Genomic DNA, 22002 nt, shown 5'->3' on the forward strand with positions numbered 1-22002 from the left:
GAGGAGGTGAAGGTGCTGCAGAAGTCAGGTATACAGTGGGTGGGATGAGAGGAGGTGAAGGTGCTGTAGTAGTCAGGTATACAGTGGGTGGGATGAGAGGAGGAGCAGGTGCTGTAGTAGTCAGGTATACAGTGGGTGGGATGAGAGGAGGAGAAGGTGCTGTAGTAGTCAGGTATACAGTGGGTGGGATGAGAGGAGGTGAAGGTGCTGCAGTAGTCAGGTATACAGTGGGTGGGATGAGAGGAGGTGAAGGTGCTGCAGTAGTCAGGTATACAGTGGGTGGGATGAGAGGAGGTGAAGGTGCTGCAGTAGTCAGGTATACAGTGGGTGGGATGAGAGGAGATGAAGGTGCTGCAGTAGTCAGGTATACAGTGGGTGGGATGAGAACAGGTGAAGGTGCTGCAGTAGTCAGGTATACAGTGGGTGGGATGAGAGGAGGAGAAGGTGCTGCAGTAGTCAGGTATACAGTGGGCGGGATGAGAGGAGGAGAAGGTGCTGCAGTAGTCAGGTATACAGTGGGTGGGATGAGAACAGGTGAAGGTGCTGTAGTAGTCAGGTATACAGTGGGTGGGATGAGAGGAGGAGAAGGTGCTGTAGTAGTCAGGTATACAGTGGGTGGGATGAGAGGAGGAGAAGGTGCTGTAGTAGTCAGGTATACAGTGGGTGGGATGAGAAGAGGTGAAGGTGCTGCAGTAGTCAGGTATACAGTGGGTGGGATGAGAGGAGATGAAGGTGCTGCAGTAGTCAGGTATACAGTGGGTGGGATGAGAGCAGGAGAAGGTGCTGCAATAGTCAGGTATACAGTGGGTGGGATGAGAACAGGAGAAGGTGCTGCAGTAGTCAGGTATACAGTGGGTGGGATGAGAACAGGACAAGGTGCTGTAGTAGTCAGGTATACAGTGGGTGGGATGAGAGGAGGAGAAGGTGCTGCAGTAGTCAGGTATACAGTGGGTGGGATGAGAGGAGGAGAAGGTGCTGCAGTAGTCAGGTATACAGTGGGTGGGATGAGAGGAGGAGAAGGTGCTGCAGTAGTCAGGTATACAGTGGGTGGGATGAGAACAGGTGAAGGTGCTGCAGTAGTCAGGTATACAGTGGGTGGGATGAGAGTAGGTGAAGGTGCTGTAGTAGTCAGGTATACAGTGGGTGGGATGAGAGGAGGAGAAGGTGCTGTAGTAGTCAGGTATACAGTGGGTGGGATGAGAGGAGGAGAAGGTGCTGTAGTAGTCAGGTATACAGTGGGTGGGATGAGAGGAGGAGAAGGTGCTGTAGTAGTCAGGTATACAGTGGGTGGGATGAGAGCAGGAGAAGGTGCTGTAGTAGTCAGGTATACAGTGGGTGGGATGAGAGGAGGTGAAGGTGCTGTAGTAGTCAGGTATACAGTGGGTGGGATGAGAGGAGGAGAAGGTGCTGCAGTAGTCAGGTATACAGTGGGTGGGATGAGAACAGGTGAAGGTGCTGCAGTAGTCAGGTATACAGTGGGTGGGATGAGAGTAGGTGAAGGTGCTGTAGTAGTCAGGTATACAGTGGGTTGGATGAGTACAGGTGAAAGTGCTGCAGTAGTCAGGTATACAGTGGGTGGGATGAGAGGAGGAGAAGGTGCTGCAGTAGTCAGGTATACAGTGGGTGGGATGAGAACAGGAGAAGGTGCTGTAGTAGTCAGGTATACAGTGGGTGGGATGAGAACAGGAGAAGGTGCTGTAGTAGTCAGGTATACAGTGGGTGGGATGAGAACAGGAGAAGGTGCTGTAGTAGTCAGGTATACAGTGGGTGGGATGAGAACAGGAGAAGGTGCTGTAGTAGTCAGGTATACAGTGGGTGGGATGAGTACAGGTGAAGGTGCTGCAATAGTCAGGTATACAGTGGGTGGGATGAGAGCAGGAGAAGGTGCTGTAGTAGTCAGGTATACAGTGGGTGGGATGAGTACAGGTGAAGGTGCTGCAATAGTCAGGTATACAGTGGGTGGGATGAGAGGAGGAGAAGGTGCTGTAGTAGTCAGGTATTCAGTTGGTGGGATGAGAAGAGGTGAAGGTGCTGCAGTAGTCAGGTATACAGTGGGTGGGATGAGAGCAGGAGAAGGTGCTGTAGTAGTCAGGTATACAGTGGGTGGGATGAGAACAGGTGAAGGTGCTGCAGTAGTCAGGTATACAGTGGGTTGGATGAGTACAGGTGAAAGTGCTGCAGTAGTCAGGTATACAGTGGGTTGGATGAGTACAAGTGAAAGTGCTGCAGTAGTCAGGTATACAGTGGGTGGGATGAGAGGAGGAGAAGGTGCTGCAGTAGTCAGGTATACAGTGGGTGGGATGAGAACAGGAGAAGGTGCTGTAGTAGTCAGGTATACAGTGGGTGGGATGAGAACAGGAGAAGGTGCTGTAGTAGTCAGGTATACAGTGGGTGGGATGAGAACAGGAGAAGGTGCTGTAGTAGTCAGGTATACAGTGGGTGGGATGAGAACAGGAGAAGGTGCTGTATTAGTCAGGTATACAGTGGGTGGGATGAGTACAGGTGAAGGTGCTGCAATAGTCAGGTATACAGTGGGTGGGATGAGAGCAGGAGAAGGTGCTGTAGTAGTCAGGTATACAGTGGGTGGGATGAGTACAGGTGAAGGTGCTGCAATAGTCAGGTATACAGTGGGTGGGATGAGTACAGGTGAAAGTGCTGCAGTAGTCAGGTATACAGTGGGTGGGATGAGTACAGGTGAAAGTGCTGCAGTAGTCAGGTATACAGCAGGTGGGATGCGAGGAATACAGTAACGCTAGTATGAGCTATCTGCAAGCGGGCCCCTGTGGGAATGCTGGAGGTGAAAGCATTATGCAGCACAAAGCTCCAATTTGATCTGTCTGACAGTTCATTTTATTTATTGATTTTTCTCCATCTCCTGTTCAGTCAGCTGTGAAGTGTGGGAATCCAAGGAAGGAATCTTTAAGATCATCATGTACAAATACAATGAAACTATACTTGAGAAATAGAATATGATACAGAAGAACCAATTGCCCCAATTTATATACTTATCTATTTTATCAATTGTATAATGCTGTACACATATAATATATGTATGAACTCGTATACATAACATCTTTATAAACAGCTGAAGTCATCACTTACTGTATAATCTGTGAGCTCTGGTGTCATGAGACGACATGTGTATTATATTGAATAACACCCCCTAAACTAGAAGTGTGACCTGTAGAAGACCCTCAGCATACACGCTCACTACATGCTCACTGACCTACTCCCTGACTCCTAATACTGCATCTGCAGAATGTATAGGAAGTGCATTATTACACACACATGGATTTTTAAGTAGTTTTAAGTAAAACGCATTCTTCAGTGTCATTTCCCACTGCTGCCACCATAAGTTTGAATAATTATATTAACTTTCAGTCTTTGTAATGGATACAACCTTCCTTCACCATCAGATGTTCATGACACTGCTATAAAGGAGATGTATGGACATTTGCGCTCTTCCGGCTGCCTACGCACAGCGGGTACGGTGACCAATCTTCCTGAGGACTCAGCTTATGAGAGATATCACCTCGTGCCTCGCCTGTGTCATAGTGATGCCAGTAGTTCCTAGTGAATTGATTGGCTGCATTCTCAGTATTATTGGCTCCTGCAGGTACCACTTTGAAATACTACAGTTTGATAATAAATAAGCTAATAAAATGTTTGATTGAACACAAAGAGCTTACAATAGCTAGCCTTTTTATCATATATACATATGATTTGCAGCACTGTCACACAGGCCGTCCTGTACACAGACGTATTAGCCAAGAAGCATTACAGCGTTTCGTGCTGCTGTCCTGCACATGGTAGGCAGTGTAAGAGATTGCCACATGAAAGCAGATACACTCTTATCAACTCATGTGTGACAGAAGTCACAGAACCCAGTTCCAGCACTGTCTGCCATGTGATGGAAAACACAGAGAAATGACGCAGAGTCTCCTCTGATAAAACTTGGGGTGTGTGGAGAATAGCCATGTGCCAGTACTGTAATGAGTGTCCGAGTTTGTGCCATGAGTCCTCGATCATTGATGAGCGTGAAATGTTAGGGGTGGAGTTGGTGAACTTACCTTTCTCACAGTGGCCCCCTGAGAAGCCTCTCTGGCAGATACACTCAAAGGTCTCTTTTTTGGGTGTACAGAGTCCTCCATTGTGACAAGGGTTTGGTTTCTGGGTGCAGGGGTGGTCGCGGAATGGAAAGATTTCCATGGCGTGGACTATGTTCTCCTCCCTCAGTACAGGAAGCCCCTTGATGGAAATCTGCAAAAATCAACCAATCAGCAAAACTGGATTTTCTAGTCTGGGTAACATCGTTCTTCTCCCCGATTTAATAATTGTTGGTCTTACTTCTACATAACCAGATTCACAGCAAGCTCACAATACCACAGACTCAGCCTGTAGTCCATACCCCGTATGAAAATTCATTGTTACTCTCCCACAAAACTACTCTGCTAGCGTAGGCAATGAGAGGGAAAGCAACTGGGTTTAATAAGACTAAATAATATATGAGCTGCGGAGACAAAAGTGGGACGAGTGAGTATATGAGATCAGGGTGTACAGATGGGATGCCGTCAATATCCCGACCACTGGGATAATGGCGTTCAGAATGCCGACGCCGGAATCCCGACACTTGTCAAAATCCTGGCTCCGGTATCCCGAAGGTAAGTAGCGGGGTTGGGGTGGGGGGTGGAGGATTAGGCCTTAGGGGTAGGGTTAGGCACTATGGGGAGGGTTAGGGCGCGAGAATGGGTGTGAAAATGGGGAGGTTAGATTTAGGCACTGGGGGGGGGGGGGAAGGTTTAGGATTATGTTAAACCAAGTGTCGGTATTCTAACCCTGTAAGGATGCCGGCGTCAGGATTCTGTATTGGCATCCCGTATCCAACCCGTACAGATGGCCAATACGGAAGCACTGCACCAACAGCGCATAGTGAAGTGACTGAGTGCAAGAAGGAATGTGTGCCTGTGACACTTACTACAGGTAACAGCTGGGGCCATAGGAAAATATTCTTACAAGGCTGACCAATACGGGCTCATGGGTATGGCTTCTTACCTTCTGGATAGACCCTTCAAAGCTGGTAGATATCGCTGCTGCTCGAGCCAATTTGCTAAAGTCGGATGATCCACCCACATAGAGGGGCTCCTTCAGGTTTAGAGCAGTGTGTGGTGCCTGGAGAAAGAGGCAAAGGATAGGTTACATACTGGAAACAGACAGTGCACGGAATGAAAGGAAGATGGGCAACATTTCCGCACTTGCACGCCGTTTGCTACCCACTAACTGTCTACATTACTAGACCTAGGATTCCGGAGACCCACTCATTAATCCAGCCACCATGCTGCCCTACAAGACTCAGTCTAATCATTGCATAAGTCTGTGGTATAACATCAGCCTGCTAGAGGGGACTCTGTTCCTGCTGTGTTACAGGATGAAATTGGGGGGGGGGGGGCAGGGGATGTTCAATGTATTTATAATGTACACCCGTAGTCCCCAGCCCGAGCCCTCTGAAGCTATGAAACACTGAATTTCACCTTAAAGAGAGTATTAAGCAGGATTTCAGTGTTTCTATGTCGCCCTCTGCTGGTCTAGTACAGATTGCAGCATTTTTAAAAATTGCACTTATGCGGTCATATAAAAAGCAAATCTACCAGCGTTGTGTGTTACTACTCCCATACAAGTATAGAACAGAATAATCCCGTCACCTACGAGTCTTATAGATCTATATTTCTCCTTCAAACCCCATTAATAAAAACAGCCACAGCATTCACTAGTTAATCTCTGCTGTACCACAACAGCCAAACAAGCTGCTCATTCTGCACTGGTCCCAATAGGTTCCCTTAATAACACGCACGCTGCACTATTCCCATTGATTAAAGGTCTGTGTTAATTAGTGCTTGATGCTCACTGGAGTTACAGAGATGGATGGATGGCTGGAAATGATTGGAAAATGCTTGGAACAAAAAAAAAAGGTTTAGTTTCTGTGAGGAAAAAAAAAAACTGAAAAGATAAAATACATTAAAGGGAAAGAGAGAAACAAACACCAAAGCAGATACGTAATCTAGTCTAAGAGTGATTAATAGAAGGGCTGGAATGGAGATACACATGGGATATGGGATGAAACACGTTTGCTTATCTTTACCTTACGGGATTTCTGAAATCCAGAGAGCGCAACAATAGCAGAGACAGAGAGAAGAGGAAAAAGGAGAAGAAAAGAAGACATCAGTGGATTGTAAAAGCTCCGGCATGCAGGGCGGCTACGTCATCCATCCACAATTCAAAGTTTTTAGCAAGCTTTAGAAACATACTCTCTGAGCACCAATCCCTACAGAGTACTGTGCGCCAATTACAGCATCAGTCCATGCCAGCGGCCCAGACAACTGCTTTACTCAAACAAACGCTGCAGACGGCCGTCTCTTAATTGTATGGATCCGTGCCAAGCACTACTTGCAATAACGGGTTTTTTTTGTTTTTCTTTTGAAAAAGATTTGAAGTCAATTAAAATGCTCTTTTATTTAAAAAAACAAACAAAAAAACATTCTGATGTTATTAATGGGAACATCTTACAGTACTTTTCTCAGATCACGATCACCTCAATGAGATGACCAGCTGTAGGGGGCTGGGAGACAGCGACGGCTCTCTGTCATTGTGATACAGATTTGTGGGCTCAACACAATGGAAAAGATTGGGTTCTGATGTACTCTCTGATTGTAATTAGGCTAGAAGGAAAGTGCTATTGATTATGTCTATTTAACAGTTCTCCTACAAAGCAGTCGATTTGTGGTCTAATTTGGTAATTACAGTACTTTAAATAGCCATCTGGTGGGATCTCATAGTGATGTTTAAGTACAATATCCAGGAGAATTGCAATTTACTGGGCAGGTTCATCCATTAGTAAAAGACATGACATGTATCTGCAGATGTACAGCACTGCTGCCCATAGCATGACAGGTACCGCATTAATGTCTGACACACTTCTATTGTATAGGATATTACATACAGTTCACTTTTAGAGCAGGAGCCATGATAAGGACAGATAGGGACATGGTATAGAGAATAAGAGAAGTTATACTGTGCACATGACAATGTGAGACAGTGATTGTCATAGCCGGCCCTGACCAATTTGGTGCCTTATGTTCCCCATACATACACAGAAATGCCATGCAGAGGCCATCAATGGTCACCAATCCGTCGGGGAATCAATGAAATTCTACATGTTAAAAATCCCCGATTTGCTGATCATGATCATATTTTGTTCTTGATTGGCAAATCAGTGAAATCCAACATGTTGCATTTCACCCATGCCCCAACTCCGGCATCTGGGGATAGGGGCATTGGCCCAAAATATTGCCTAAAGGCAAGATTTCAGCTGATGCCCCCAGTTCACGAGAATATGCCCCCATCTCCTCGTCGGCAGCTGCCGATGTATGATTGTGCTGCTGGGGGAAGTCACATGGTCAGCTGGTGGCACCTATATCCGTCTCCTCACTGGTGGTGACATGGTGGAGAGACGCACGGAGGAATCACCAGCAGATGTACAGTCAGTGCCTTTTTCCATGTGCATATATGGCCAAGTAACATGAACTTTTAAAAAATAAACACAAGTTAATGGGCATTTGGTATATATAAGCTATATGTTGGGTAAGAAATGTATGATCATAACTATATATTAGGAGATAGAATAAGTGTATTATTACTTTAATATGCGGTGGTCAGTACAATGCTGCCTGCTAAAAGCGCCTGTCTGACACTGCCCACAGAAATAATAAATATTGTGCTTGGCATTCAGGCTCTTCCTTTTCCGCATAGTACATACCACACTAAGATCAGTACAACATACATAACTGGAAGGGTGACAAGTTCCGGCCAGGGTCTAGCTGTATTGTGAGGCATGTACAATGATTTCATATTCAGCATTAATATTTGCAGGTAGCTTCTATTTGTTATTAAATGAACATAGTTTATGTCCATAATTAAGCTTAAAAATATAAATTGTTCCTGAAAAGACATTCTAAAAATAATATTTTGAAGCCACCTAGGTCATAAAACAGAAATAGCACCACCTAGGTCATAAAACAAGGCATGCAACTGCACAGTAACTTACCGACAATGACAATATATATGACAAACTGTAAACAGTACTGTTATCATATAAGATGTATAAAGTACACAGCAATAACATTATCTATTTTCTTACATATTCAGATTTTGATATAATAGATGAAGAGATTTAGTTGTCTTGTAGTCACAACTTAGTTTTGGGCTTGAGCTCAGTATGATGAGCTATAAAATATAGTGGCAGTGCGGCGTTCTTCTGAACTGGCAGGGTCCCCTAATACTCGACCTCTCAGCCTGCTGCTGCCCCCTGCTGCTACAATTTGCCTGTTTGCACAGACATACATCAAAGCCCCTTAACATAGTTTGTTAGTGGCATTGGGGGACCGTCCAGAACTGAAAAATTCTCCACAGCCAGTAAGTAAAATGTTTTACACTTCAGCGCAACATTCTTAATTGGACCAAATGATAACTATTAAAAATTCAAAGAGTTACAGGTACTGATGTAGAGTTAGAGCCATTTTTGTGTAAAGACCCCTGCTGCGCCAAAAAATGCAGGCTTATTATGCGCTCAGAAGAAGGCACATTTGCGCAGCAGAGGAAAGGAGGCTGTTAGTGTTAGTAGTTAATGCTAAAGTTATAGTACACAAAATAGTAGTTTAATGGGCAGTCACCAATGCATCACTATCTGTTATACTGTATGTGTAGTCACACACCACAACTGCTTTGTTTATCTGTACTAAACCTGCCAGACTAATATCTGTCTTACTATGTACTGCTGCAGATGTGCCCTCATATGTCTAGCCTCAATATGCCACTTGTGCTAGTGAGCCACCAGTGTGTTGCGACTAGGACGCACCGGGAGGCTGCACTGATTAATTTGCTATGCAACACTTGTATATCTGTGTGCGACTGAGTCTATGTGCCTGATTCTGCAAGGATTGCAGTTGCTAATACGCATGCAATCGGCCAATTGTTTCGCACTGCGCATGCTTTGCAGTGCGCATGCCAGCCGCTGTAATCGGAACTGCGGTTGACATAGACCCATCGCAGAGTGATTGACAGGAAGTGCTGTTTGTGGGTGGTAATGGGGGGGGGTTGTCGGGCGACCGCAGGCGTGCCAGTGCGTTTCAAGGGCGTTGCAGGGGTATGCATAAATTAGCCACTGCGATTCCATACGCAGCCTGAGACTTCATAGCGTGCGCTGAAGCTAGCAGTTCCTGAGTGAGGTCTGACCTGCCTTAACTGTGCGTATGGGTCCGATGTTATTCGATGTTACCGATTATTTTGCTATGTTGTTAAAGTATACTGGTGTGAATATGGGGAAGTGGGCGTCCTTATGTTAGGCTGTAATCGCAATGTGAATGCAATTATTTGTATATCACCGCTGATATTAGCAACTACTTTGCGTGCGTAATAGCAGAATAGTGATCCTTGCTGAATCATGCTCAATATACGCAGCACAATGAAACTTGGCGCCCGCTGTATCGTAACACTTCGTATACAGATTCAGACTAGGTGGCACACAGGCTGAGATGCATTTTCGGAGGTAAAAGACACGAAAAGACGCCTGGCGCTAGCAGAGTTGCATGGGACCTTGCGCACCGAGAGGGGCTGTTTGGCATGACTGCAGCAATGATGTATGAGGACACATTTGTACTTTTATTTATATATTTTACATATATTTTGCATATTTCTGCACATATTTTATCCTTTATAATAATAGGAGTGCTGATATTAATTAATATGATATCAGAAGGAGGGATCGAGATGTGCTCAGCCAATCAGAGGCAGCTGCTAAAGTCATTGACACGATGATGAATTAGAAGCAAAACACAGGGGTCCGCGCATACCTCTACTTCCAGCTTTACATCAGCTCCATAAAGTCTAAAATGTTTGTATAGAACAGTGGTCCCTGGCTTCTATTTTGTGACATACACCTTCTATTCTTGCCAGGGCCGTAACTAGGGTAGTGCGCCCAGTGCCACGGCACAGGGCACCGCAGGGCAGGGGGCGCTGTTTGGGCCTGTCAATTTTCCTGTTTATTATCATTCTCACTAGTAGCTCCCTCTTATTTTATCCCCAGCATCTCCTGGCCTCCCCTATCTCTTCCCTGGCCCTTCCCCATGAGACCATGGCCCTTTTTCGGGTGTGTTATCACCCTATTTAAAAAATAGGGGGAGGGGGGCGCCAATGCTCTTTCTGGCACAGGGCACCAATAAGTCTAGTTACGGCTCTGATTCTTGCCCTATGGAAACAGTAAACCTAAACACTGCATACATCATTCCAGAATATGGATAAACATAAAGCAGATACTAGTAATATTATGTAATTCATTTAAATCCCAACAACACCTGTTCACACATTTGGAAGCGCTCTCACATTTCACCCCTAGGTCCCTATGACACATTCAGACTGCTGATGTGACACACTGGTTGGGAATGGCTGGGGCAGAAGAATGCAGTTACAGCGTGTGTTAGATTAGCTCTGCCTGTGTGTGCAGATCTGCTTATATAAGATTACATAGAAAGCTGGATTCCTAGAAGGTTGGACAGGAGTCTAGAGTTGTACACAATAAAATACACAGCGCAATGCATTGGTGGCCAGGAAAGGTGCTGTCTGTGGATTTAGTACTCCTACGCAGCGCATAGACAAATTACTGTATGAAATAGGCAGAAGGAAGTTTCATTTACGTTGCATGAAATCATTAAAACGGTACAAAAAATATAATGCAAATCAACACAGAGCATTTAAGGCCACTAGAACAAACTACATATCATCATCATATGGCTGCAGTAGGATACTGTGTCCTTATGTAAAAACCAACTTTACCACAGTCTTATCCTCTTCAGAATTTGTGTTCATGTGTTCTCAGTATTGGTAAATGTCAGTTACAATATACAGAAACTTCACCATGATTTGCATGGAAGCATTCACCCGTGTGCTGTGGTGTGACAGACATGTAAGAGCTGCATCAGTGTCACACATCATATATTCTCTGCATGGTATGTTTACTCTCTGCCTCAGCTCTGTCTTTCTTATCTCAGGTCTTACCGGTGACTCTCCTGTGACCTGCTCCTTGTTATTCACACGCATCAGGCCCTTCCTCCCACTGCGTTCCACAGTGACACTAACCCAGGTGTTCAGGGGAATTGTGTCCTTGCTCCTAGAATAAGCAATACAATGACCATGTTACCTGTGTGCTGCAGTAGAGGCTAGGCATAACAGTCTCTACAATCCCGACTGCAGAAAGTGTAATCCAAATAACGATGGAAATCTCCTCACATACAGATATAAAAGCACATATTACACACAGAGCAGATGGCATGCTCTCATTGTTACTTTCACATTCCATAAAGGTGCAGGGAGCAGCCGTATTGCTAAACTTATTATCTCAGTTCACTTAGATTGTTCATACGAAGGGGTTTCTTTATCAGTGATAAATACCCTACAACGGCTAAGCGTGTGGAAACTATTTACCGCATATGTAAGAAGGACAGCAGCGGTATCTGTACCTCCAGCTGCTCTCATATGCAACCGCCATTTCAGGATGGCAATAGCAGATGCAGTAAAAATAAATAAATTCCTTATTATTCAAATCCATAATATTTCTTAGTACAGTCCTGTTCAAATATTTTTCTTTTACATTTTTATTTACAATTTATTTTCAAATGTATTTACATGTTTTTATATTTAATGAACATGCACCTTGGAGTCTGACACTGGGCATCCAGGGCAGTGCTCCTGTGTGATCCGGATATGTCGGGTCACTGATGAGCAGTAGGAACCCCTGATTGGCCGGCAATACTGTCTATAATAAAGGTGCGTATCCACTTACAACATTGTAATCGTACAGTCGTTCCTCATAATGTGCAGTGCGATATGTCGTTCAGTGTAGGCACCCTCCCTCATCCCATGCACGATCTGTCGTTATCAGCAAATTGACCTGCATGTCCAGGCGATGATTGATGTTGAAAACGACCAGCGGGAGCACGCATCGCTGGTCGTTTCCGACATTGTAGTGCCCAATTTGTGAACGTTAATGAGCGATTGAACGATAACGTTATCGTTCAATCGCTCATTTTAATCTCCTAGTGGATATGCGGCATGACACTTACCAACCCATGATTTTTTTTTTTTAGCTGATAAACTGACCCTGATAAAGGGTCAGTTTTCTGCCATTTGATAAATAATGCCCTAATGATGTTAAAACAGATATAGATTGCAAGAAGATATTTTCAGCTGCACTGATTTTTCAACGTACATAGAAGAATATTGACCCTCATTCAGACCCGGTCAGAAGCGCTGAGCGCTCGCAACCGGGTCCATGTTTAGGCCCTGCGCACGCGCAGCGGCCGCATTGTGCATGCGCAAGCCCCGGAGCGAGAGAGAAAATCTCTCACTCCGGAGCTCACTATAAAAGGGACGGCTGTCAATGCTGATCGACAGCTCAGCCTGTTTTGTAGGCGTGGCGGGGAGTGGTTTCACAAACAGAGGTGTTCCTTAAGGAACACCTGCCGTTTTGTGGGCGGCCGCACTGACATCAGCAGTGTCCCCACTGACATCAGCAGTGATGTCAGTGGGGAGCTTCCTGCTCGATCAGAGCAGGAAGCTCCCTGGGGCTTGCGGTTGCCGAGACACAAACATAGGGTCTCATCGCAAGCCCCGATGGTCGCGATGGTCTTGACCATCGCGACCATCAACCTGGTCGGTCGCTAAAGCTGTGGGTGGTAACCCACAGCTTAGCTAGCGACAAGGAGGCCGCACTTAAAAATACAAGCAGCCGCCCTCATTCAGAATGAGCGCTCGCTTCTTGCGAGAGCCTCTGAATGATGGGCCATTGTGCCTTCAAAATAAAGGAGGAAAAGTGCAAACGTTTGAATGGAAACATAGGGCCTGATTCAGACCCACTCGCGAGCGGCTGTCCGCTCGCAAGTGGGTCGATGTTCTGCACTGAGCATGCGCACGACGGAGGGAGCTCCGTCGTGCGCATGCGCCAGACGCGACGAGCGAAGGATTTTCCTTCGCTCGTAGTGTCTCTTCAAAGGGGGCGTGCTGTCGATGTTGACTGACAGCACGCCCCCTTTGGTGGGCGTGCCGGGGGCGTGCCTCCCTGACGGGGGCGTTCCCACGGGAACGCCTCCCGTCAGAAGCCGGCCCACTGACGTCACTAGTGATGTCAGTGGGAGTGATTTTGGCTCTGATAGAGCCAAAATCACTCCGAGCCTTGTGGTTGAAAAACTCAACCACAGGCTTTTGTACGCAGTTTCGATGGTCGCGATGGTCTCGACCATCGCGGCCATCAAACTGCACGCTCGTATAGGCTGTGGGTGGTGACCCACAGCTATACGAGCGTCCAGGAGGACGCTCCATAGTTATGGGGGACGGCCCTCATTCAGAGTGTGCGCTCTGCTCAGAGCGTACGGCTCTGAATGAGGGCCATAATTTTGAAGGAAGCACTCTGTGTTGTGCACCATTTTTGCCGGCTAGGTTTACAATGACAATAGACATCCCTCTATGTATGATGTATTGCTGTCAACAAATAAGGCTTAGAGTAATGACATAATTCTATGCAGTAAACACCATCAGTGAGTAACTATAAACATAAAGGGGGTATTTCTGAGACGTACAGTGTATGCAGGGTGCTTCGGCCATGTGCTCCTCTAATACCCAAATGTGCCTGTGCCCCTGCATGTGGTATGCCTAACGCCGGGCGCCTGCATGTGGTATGCCTAACGCCGGGCGCCTGCATGTGGTATGCCTAACGCCCTGCGCCTGCGTGGTATGCCTAACGCCAGGCGCCTGCATGTGGTATGCCTAACGCCGGGCGCCTGCAGGTGGTATGCCTAACGCCCTGCGCCTGCATGTGGTATGCCTAACACCCTGCGCCTGCATGTGGTATGCCTAACGCCCTGCGCCTGCAGGTGGTATGCCTAACGCCCTGCGCCTGCAGGTGGTATGCCTAACGCCCTGCGCCTGCATGTGGTATGCCTAACGCCGGGCGCCTGCATGAGGTATTCCTAACACCTTGCGCCTGCATGTGGTATGCCTAACGCCGGGCGCCTGCAGGTGGTATGCCTAACGCCCTGCGCCTGCATGTGGTATGCCTAACGCCGGGCGCCTGCAGGTGGTATGCCTAACGCCCTGCGCCTGCATGTGGTATGCCTAACGCCCTGCGCCTGCATGTGGTATGCCTAACGCCCTGCGCCTGCAGGTGGTATGCCTAACGCCCTGCGCCTGCATGTGGTATGCCTAACGCCCTGCGCCTGCATGTGGTATGCCTAACGCCCTGCGCCTGCATGTGGTATGCCTAACGCCCTGCGCCTGCATGTGGTATGCCTAACACCTTGCGCCTGCATGTGGTATGCCTAACGCCGGGCGCCTGCAGGTGGTATGCCTAACGCCCTGCGCCTGCATGTGGTATGCCTAACGCCCTGCGCCTGCATGTGGTATGCCTAACGCCCTGCGCCTGCATGAGGTATGCCTAACGCCGGGTGCCTGCATGTGGTATGCCTAACACCTTGCGCCTGCATGTGGTATGCCTAACGCCGGGCGCCTGCAGGTGGTATGCCTAACGCCCTGCGCCTGCATGTGGTATGCCTAACGCCCTGCGCCTGCATGTGGTATGCCTAACGCCCTGCGCCTGCATGAGGTATGCCTAACGCCGGGTGCCTGCATGTGGTATGCCTAACACCTTGCGCCTGCATGTGGTATGCCTAACGCCGGGCGCCTGCAGGTGGTATGCCTAACGCCCTGCGCCTGCATGTGGTATGCCTAACGCCGGGCACCTGCATGTGGTATGCCTAACCCTGTGCCTGCATGTGGCATGCCTAACGCCCTGCGCCTGCATGTGGTATGCCTAATGCCGTGCGCCAGCATGTGGTGTGCCTAGTGCCGTGCGCCTGCATGTGGTGTGCCTAACGCCGTGCGCCAGCATGTGGTGTGCCTAGTGCCGTGCGCCTGCATGTGGTGTGCCTAGTGCCGTGCGCCAACATTGGTGTGCCTAGTGCCATGCACCAGCATGTGGTATGCCTAGTGCCATGCGCCTGCATGTTGTGTGCCTAGTGCCGTGCGCCAACATTGGTGTGCCTAGTGCCATGCACCTGCATTTGGTGTGCGTAGTGACGTGCGCCAGCATTGGTATGCCTAGTTCCGTGCGCCAGCATTTAGTGTGCCTAGTGCCGTGCGCCAGCATTGGTGTGCCTAGAAGCCATGCGCCAGCAGGTGGTATGCCTAGTGCCGTGCGCCTGCATGTGGTATGCCTAGTGCCGTGTGCCTGCACGTCGTAGGCATATCCCGACTACTTTGCACAACAGAGTGTTATCTGCAATTGCAATTTGTATGTCTGACTTGGACAGACTGGGCCTACTGACAGCGTGCACCAGCACTGCTGATGTCAATTATTTAAATATAGTACATCGTATACACCCAGAGAACAACCATGACACGCCCAGGAAAGTCCTATGTAAATGAGGTTGATGGAGTAACCGCTAAGCCACGCCCACTTTACGGACCTCACATTTACAGACTGTACGCTCTGAAAAAGGCCCAGTTGGTGCATGGGCAGATCGTTTGCTCAATACTTTCGCGTATGTGCAGAATTGGAAAAATCGCCGCTGTCCGTACACCCTGTACACATCGTCCGACTCAGAATCACACCCAAAGTGTTCAGACACATTGGCGCTGACTGACTGAGCTATGATGTCTAGCCGATTTCACTAACTTTCTAATTTTTTTCTTTAAAACTTCCAAGCCCTGTACTATCAAGCCCTGAAATTGTCCATAAAATCCCCCCCGCCTGGCGTTACCTTGGCAAAACCAGAATATGTGCACGCAGTCTGAATATTAAGCTGCATTTATGACCATGGTCCTTTAGAAAATGTAGAGTATATAATAAAGAAAACCTGTCAGTATATCCCTCCCACGTCAGTCAGGCTTCTCAGGGTTACTGAATTATTATTATATTCAACAACTGTTTGCATATTGAACATAATGTCAGATTATTAGGTGCAGGAAACTTCCCAGTCAACGTGTTCCAATTATAATTGCTCACATTCTTTGGGGTTTTTTTGTGCTAATGAGCACTAGATTATAATAATTTAAATGATTGTATTTAGCAACTGTTTTCGCTGTACTTTTTTTTGCCGTTTTGCTAATTACTGGAGCAAGTCATTACTCAGGAGTGTTACTGTTCTGTTTCTTGAAAGGCAGTCCTCCATATTAATAACTATAACAGTAATAATAGAGGTATTATGGAAAACCAGAGGTAAGACTTTGCAGTTTGTGGGGTCTTTGTAGTAGGGACAACAATATAGTTATCTTCTAACACATACTTTATGACCGCTGCTCCTTTCCCTAGATCATATCTGTATTCCAGATGTCCATCGTGTAAGGCCAAAGACACAAAGTCCCCTTTTCCATCAGTTTTCTGCCCATTATAGAACAGAAGTCCGCTGGGGCTGCTGGTAAGGAACACAACCTCCATGGCAAGTTTATCCCTGGGGAACAACACAGAATTTATTATTGAAATAAATATTCCACAAAATAAGAGGGCAACATAGATATCTCATCACTTTATCATTTCTCATTCCTAGTACGTCAGAACTCTTCTATACTAGAGATGTGCAGTTTGGTTTTACTCGGATATGTTCGGATCTCAAAAACGGCATCATATTGGCTATCCGGCTGTCACGTATTTTGGATAGCCAATAAGAGAAATTGGAACTTGGCGATAAGAACCGAATAAAACCAAACCCACATCTCTACTCTAACTGCTATTCTAGACTTCTGGGGTTCTAGGCTGATGATGCTCTCTGTAAAACTATTGTGTAGTATGGCAAATATAATTAAAAAATATACTATTAATTGAAAAGTGAACCATGGGTCCCTAAACTGACACTCAGCTTAATCTTGTACATGTAAATGAGCTAACAGCCTATAACATCATTGTTGCATTTAATCACGGGTTCCTAGCACAGAGTAGGGCTACATTCTCATGACTATTAATTTGGAACACAAAATGGCTGCTGCCTTTGTGCACACATAATGGGTGAGCTTTATAATCCTTTACTACATTTTAATCCAATATCACTATTTCAGAAGAGGTTATCAAATGTTTTCCATTGTTAATATCCTTACATGGCAATGCACCTGATTGAATTAATCTGCATGGTTTATTCTTCATTTGTAATTAACACAAAGAACCTAATATCTCTGCAGTTTTGCACGTATTCATTTGAATAGTAACTGCCATTGTGTAGTGATGATAATATGTTAATTACCCATAACAGACTCAAGTGGATCTCAGTGTCAAAAACAGCTTCAATTAAACAAGAAGAGTTATCCCTTATGCTGTTGTCTGCAGAAAGCCATTATTTGTTCAGAACAGCATTACTCTTTGTTCTGTCTGAACATCGGAACTGCACTAATAGGTCTGTGTAAGATTCTCCCCTCCCCCTCGCAGAACACTTACGTGATGTCAGTGACAAAGGTCTGGAGGCCTTTCAGTTCCAGGTAAGAATAGCCATTAAAATGAGGCAAAAAGGGCAAATTCAGATCCTGATCGCTAACTGTGCGGAGAAACAAGAAAATAAGAAAATAATGAAACGCCTTTCAGCCCTAAAACCCTCTCCCACAACCCTTTGCATTATAAGAGACTTCAAGCGGGATGTGCAGCACTTTTAAATAGCTGAAGAGACAGATGTCTCCCCAACAAATGCAAACAAGAGCCGCCCAATCCATTTACAAGAACAACCAGGCAAATCCCATAAGGACAACGCAGCTACTGTTTCTCCACGCCAATAATGCGTCCGCAGATAGGAAACCTGCATGACATGAAAATCTGTGAGCATGTCCGTGACTTGTAGCTTACCTTTCTCACAGAACTCTCCCTCTCTGCCCATTGGACACTCACACTTGGCTCCACCTTCCGGTAGCACCAGACAAGTTGCTGAGATGTGACAGGGGTTGGGGTCACATGGGTTGCGCTCATCCGCACAGGTAGGACCTTAAATCACAGAAAGTCAGAGAAAAATATGACAAAAGATAAACAAGTAAATGATTGGTTTGGAATAGGGGCAGACACACAAGGTATTCTGAGGGTCCCGAGGTGCGTTTGCTTGGCATGGAGAAAGCCAGACATGCTAATGTTTATTGTTACACCTTGTCTTTGCACATGTGACAGACATGGCTTTCAGCGGATACAAATCTTCAACTATGCTCTAATTCACCCTGTCACCCGGCTAATTCCCCCATCTGTCAGTTGCTGCCACTCCTGGGCTCTTGACTGGATGAAGCAAGTAGAGAGTGGTCAGTGGATGGCCCAATCACTTCCTCCTGTTTGTGTATATGTGCACAGGGGCGACAGGGTGTAGAGAAATTACTAGCAGCTGAGGATTTAGGGGTCTATTTACTAAGCAGTGTTAGGAGTCAGATTGAAAAGTGATAAGAAAGTGATAAGGTGCCAGCCAATCAGCTCCCAACTGTCATCTCACAGGCTGTGTTTGAAAAATGACAGTTGCGAGCTGATTGGCTGGCACCTTATCACTTTCTTATTACTTTTCACTCTGACTCCTAACAGTGCTTAGTACATAGACTCCATAGTTACTTCATTATTATTGCTGGTGGCACACAAAAGCCGCCTAAGCCAGCTGATGGGGCAGGAACATAACTGACGTGTTGGTGCAATGGGAAGGACTACAATGGTAGTAGCGGGTACAGTTGTTACAGGGCCGACGTCTTGAGGAGGATGGGGCGGCAGTGAGGTTGAAGCTGTCAGAGCCCCATGTGTATATGTATTAAGGTTATCTTGAGGGCCGCTCTACAGCAGCACCCTTGTGCTTGATTTTGTTTCTAGATACTGCATCTATGCCCAATAATAGTGATGCGTCTAATTGTTAGGAAAACATGTATTCTGAAGCAGAACTTTCCAGCGGGGTCTGTTGCTCATCCCAGCTGCCAGGCCTTCCTCTGTGACTCTGACTGAGCAACAGGTTCATTGTATGATGATCTCCCAGCATTTGTAACTTAGGGGGAGATGTATCAAACCTCATAAACAGTGGATAAGCGGAGACGTTAACACTTGATAATGAACAGAGGACACCAGCGCAGAAACTAGAACTGGGTGCACCTGGCCTCCTGCATACTGAAATCTCAGTCAGTTCAACCTATTTCACATAACTTATACATTAGGCTCTAGTAAAAGCTAGTTGCTTTTTATATACCAGGGAAAAGAGAATTAAATTACAACTACAATTCCCAACCTCAAAGATCAATTACATTGTTTGCCTAGTTTTTGTCAGCACTATTCCTATTGTAAATATAGTACATAAGTTTTCATGTTCGTCTATAGCTACTGAAAACCCACCTGTGTAGCCGTTTTGACACTGGCAGTGGAACATTTCTGCTTCTTTCACTTGGCACATAGCCCCATTGTGACAAGGGTTGGGCTGGCATGGATTGTTCCCACATTCACCAACGCCACTTCCGTAAAAGACATCCGCTCCCCCTTCTTGCAAGTTGTACACTTGATTGTTCACATCCAGGAGGCGAATGCAACCTTTGAGGCCGCTGGACACTGAGGTCCGTTCTGCCACCCTAAACGAAGAAGCAAAGATAAACGGGCTAACTACTGGCAGGGCAATGAGCAGTGCACTGTTATGGTACAGCTCTGGCAGCCAAGGGTTTATGACAAACTGAATTTCCTGAAGACTCTCAGAAAGAGCCAAGAAAATTGCAGAACAATATTGGAAATTTAAATAGGCTCCTCAAATAGGCAATGCAGCAGCGTGTATCATATCATTCCTCATGTGCCAACTTTCTGCAGCCTGTATTATTCATGTATCAGGGACAATAATAGCCTCATAGCCTCCAGTCATTATTCCTGCAGTCACCAAGCAGGTGATACAGTACAGCGCAGGCGGAAGATTATTCTATACACTGATGGGTATGATTGCTGCTGTCATACCTGTGACATCATCAATCCTGACACTGAAAATAACCCTTACTACAAATTAATTTGTTTTACTATATGTGATCGCTCAAGGCTATTAGATGAAGAGAGTTAGCATTCATTGCTATCCCACTGTATATCAGCTGTATTTATAGTCATACATTGAGTCTATCTCCTATGTGCATTTTATACAGTAACATCAGAAGAGAAGACCTGCCTCTGTAGTATCTGCCAGATTGAAGCAACAGTGTGATTATGTCTACAGTACAGCTATGGATACACAGTGGCATGTCTAGATATTCTGCAATTGAGGCAACGACTAAAATAGCATCCCTCTCATGCCTTATTTTTCTCAACATAAATAATAATAATACCCACCAGCATCCCCTGAATCATTACTGGACATACCAAGAAAGTGGAAATTAATATTTGAAGACTTTGCCAACAATAATAGTTGATTTTTATATATGTATTTCAAACATTTTGCAGCCTGAGACAGCTGCCTCTGTCTGCTTCATCATAGACACGATTGGATGCATATGACAATTGAGTCCTATAAAGTGATCGCAATTATCACCCAACCAATACATACACAGCCATCTGGTCCTCTGGAGCGCCTCCCATGAACAGATCTGTGTCTAGGTTCAGGCCGTCTGTACCTGATGGACTCTCTCCATTCACATGAGTTTCTCCATCCACTGATAACATACCACTACGCCGATTACGGTTTACCACAAGCTGGTGCCACTTGCCAGGCTCCACTGGAACTTTACTGGTAATTATTCCAGTTCCAGACCCAGTATTAAATCTGAAAAGACATAGCAGATTGTAGCTTATATTATAGTGACACCATTGTAGAATGTACATTACAGGTAAAACATTGGCAAATTTACAGCATAGCAACACAATTTTGCAATGTTCGGTACTTCTACACCATTGTACAAATGTACAGTACAGCTAGAACATTGTACAATATACAGTAGAGGAACACCATAAATATATGGTATGGCTGCTCCATTGTAGAATGTACTGCACAGCTACACCATTGTCCAATGTAGTATATACAGATGTGTCCGATCTTACTGTTGTTTCAGACGTGGCAAGTAGCCCCTCTCTGTGTGCCATGTCCCCTGTGACAGTAGAATGTACAATATAGCTACACCATTGTACAATGTACAGTACAGCTACAACATTGTACGTTGTACAATACAACTACAACATTGTACGTTGTACAATACAGCTACCCCATTGTACAATGTACAATACAGCTACCCCATTGTACAATGTACAGTACAGCTACACCATTGTACAATGTACAGTACAGCTACACCATTGTACAATGTACAGTACAGCTACACCATTGTAGAATATATAGTATAACCATAACCTTGTACAATGTACTGTACAGCTTAACCACTGTAGAATATACAGTATAGCTAAATCTTTGTAAAATGTACTGGATACCCACATCATTGTAAAATGTATTGCATAGCTACAGCATTGTAAAATGTATTGCATAGCTACAGCATGGTAAAATGTACTGTATAGCTACAGTATGGTTGAATGTACTGAACAGTTAAACAAGAAGATGCAATATAATGGCAATATTGTAGAAGAGAGCAGTATATAAAGGCACAATAAGACTAAGCAGAAAGCACAGATGGTAAATGTATACCGTCTAATGTATAAAATGTTATATAGTAGCATCATTAGGAATAATATAATGACATTATAGTTGAAAGTACAGCATGCTACTGCTAAGGTACCATACACATAGCAACAAACAATAATGGTATTCTCCTGTATCATGTACAGAATGGTAACACAATTATATATTATAAATGTGGAAGGCTCTTGCACCAGTATGTGCGTAGACTTTAGTGACTACTATAGGGAGCAGAATGTGAAGATGCTGCAGTATTATTATATTATTACACTACTACTATGCACCACAGTAAAACAATATGATAATAAAACTGTACAAATTACAGCATCAAGCACTT

At 45.5% G+C, this 22002-nt stretch overlaps 1 protein-coding gene across 13 annotated transcripts in view; it reads right to left on the minus strand.

Moving 5' to 3' along the window:
- Nucleotides 1-22002, minus strand: part of AGRN (agrin) — a 582966-nt gene that overhangs the window by 37015 nt on the left and 523949 nt on the right. For 10 of the 13 annotated variants that reach the window (XM_088481095.1, XM_088481092.1, XM_088481091.1 and 7 more), the window contains 9 exons: nucleotides 20592-20807; nucleotides 19415-19644; nucleotides 17921-18055; nucleotides 17522-17618; nucleotides 16383-16547; nucleotides 11104-11215; nucleotides 6137-6148; nucleotides 5053-5169; nucleotides 4071-4260 (listed from right to left, as the gene is read on the minus strand). In XM_088481095.1, coding sequence (XP_088337221.1) covers nucleotides 4071-4260; nucleotides 5053-5169; nucleotides 6137-6148; nucleotides 11104-11215; nucleotides 16383-16547; nucleotides 17522-17618; nucleotides 17921-18055; nucleotides 19415-19644; nucleotides 20592-20807 — 1274 coding nt within the window. The remainder of the gene's footprint in view (nucleotides 1-4070; nucleotides 4261-5052; nucleotides 5170-6136; nucleotides 6149-11103; nucleotides 11216-16382; nucleotides 16548-17521; nucleotides 17619-17920; nucleotides 18056-19414; nucleotides 19645-20591; nucleotides 20808-22002) is intronic. The other 3 variants (XM_088481096.1, XM_088481100.1, XM_088481089.1) reach the window with 1 other exon arrangement.

Source organism: Taudactylus pleione, unplaced genomic scaffold (genome assembly GCF_031769625.1).
Source record: "Taudactylus pleione unplaced genomic scaffold, aTauple2 ptg000264l, whole genome shotgun sequence".
In the NCBI taxonomy this organism is placed as follows: domain Eukaryota; kingdom Metazoa; phylum Chordata; class Amphibia; order Anura; family Myobatrachidae; genus Taudactylus; species Taudactylus pleione.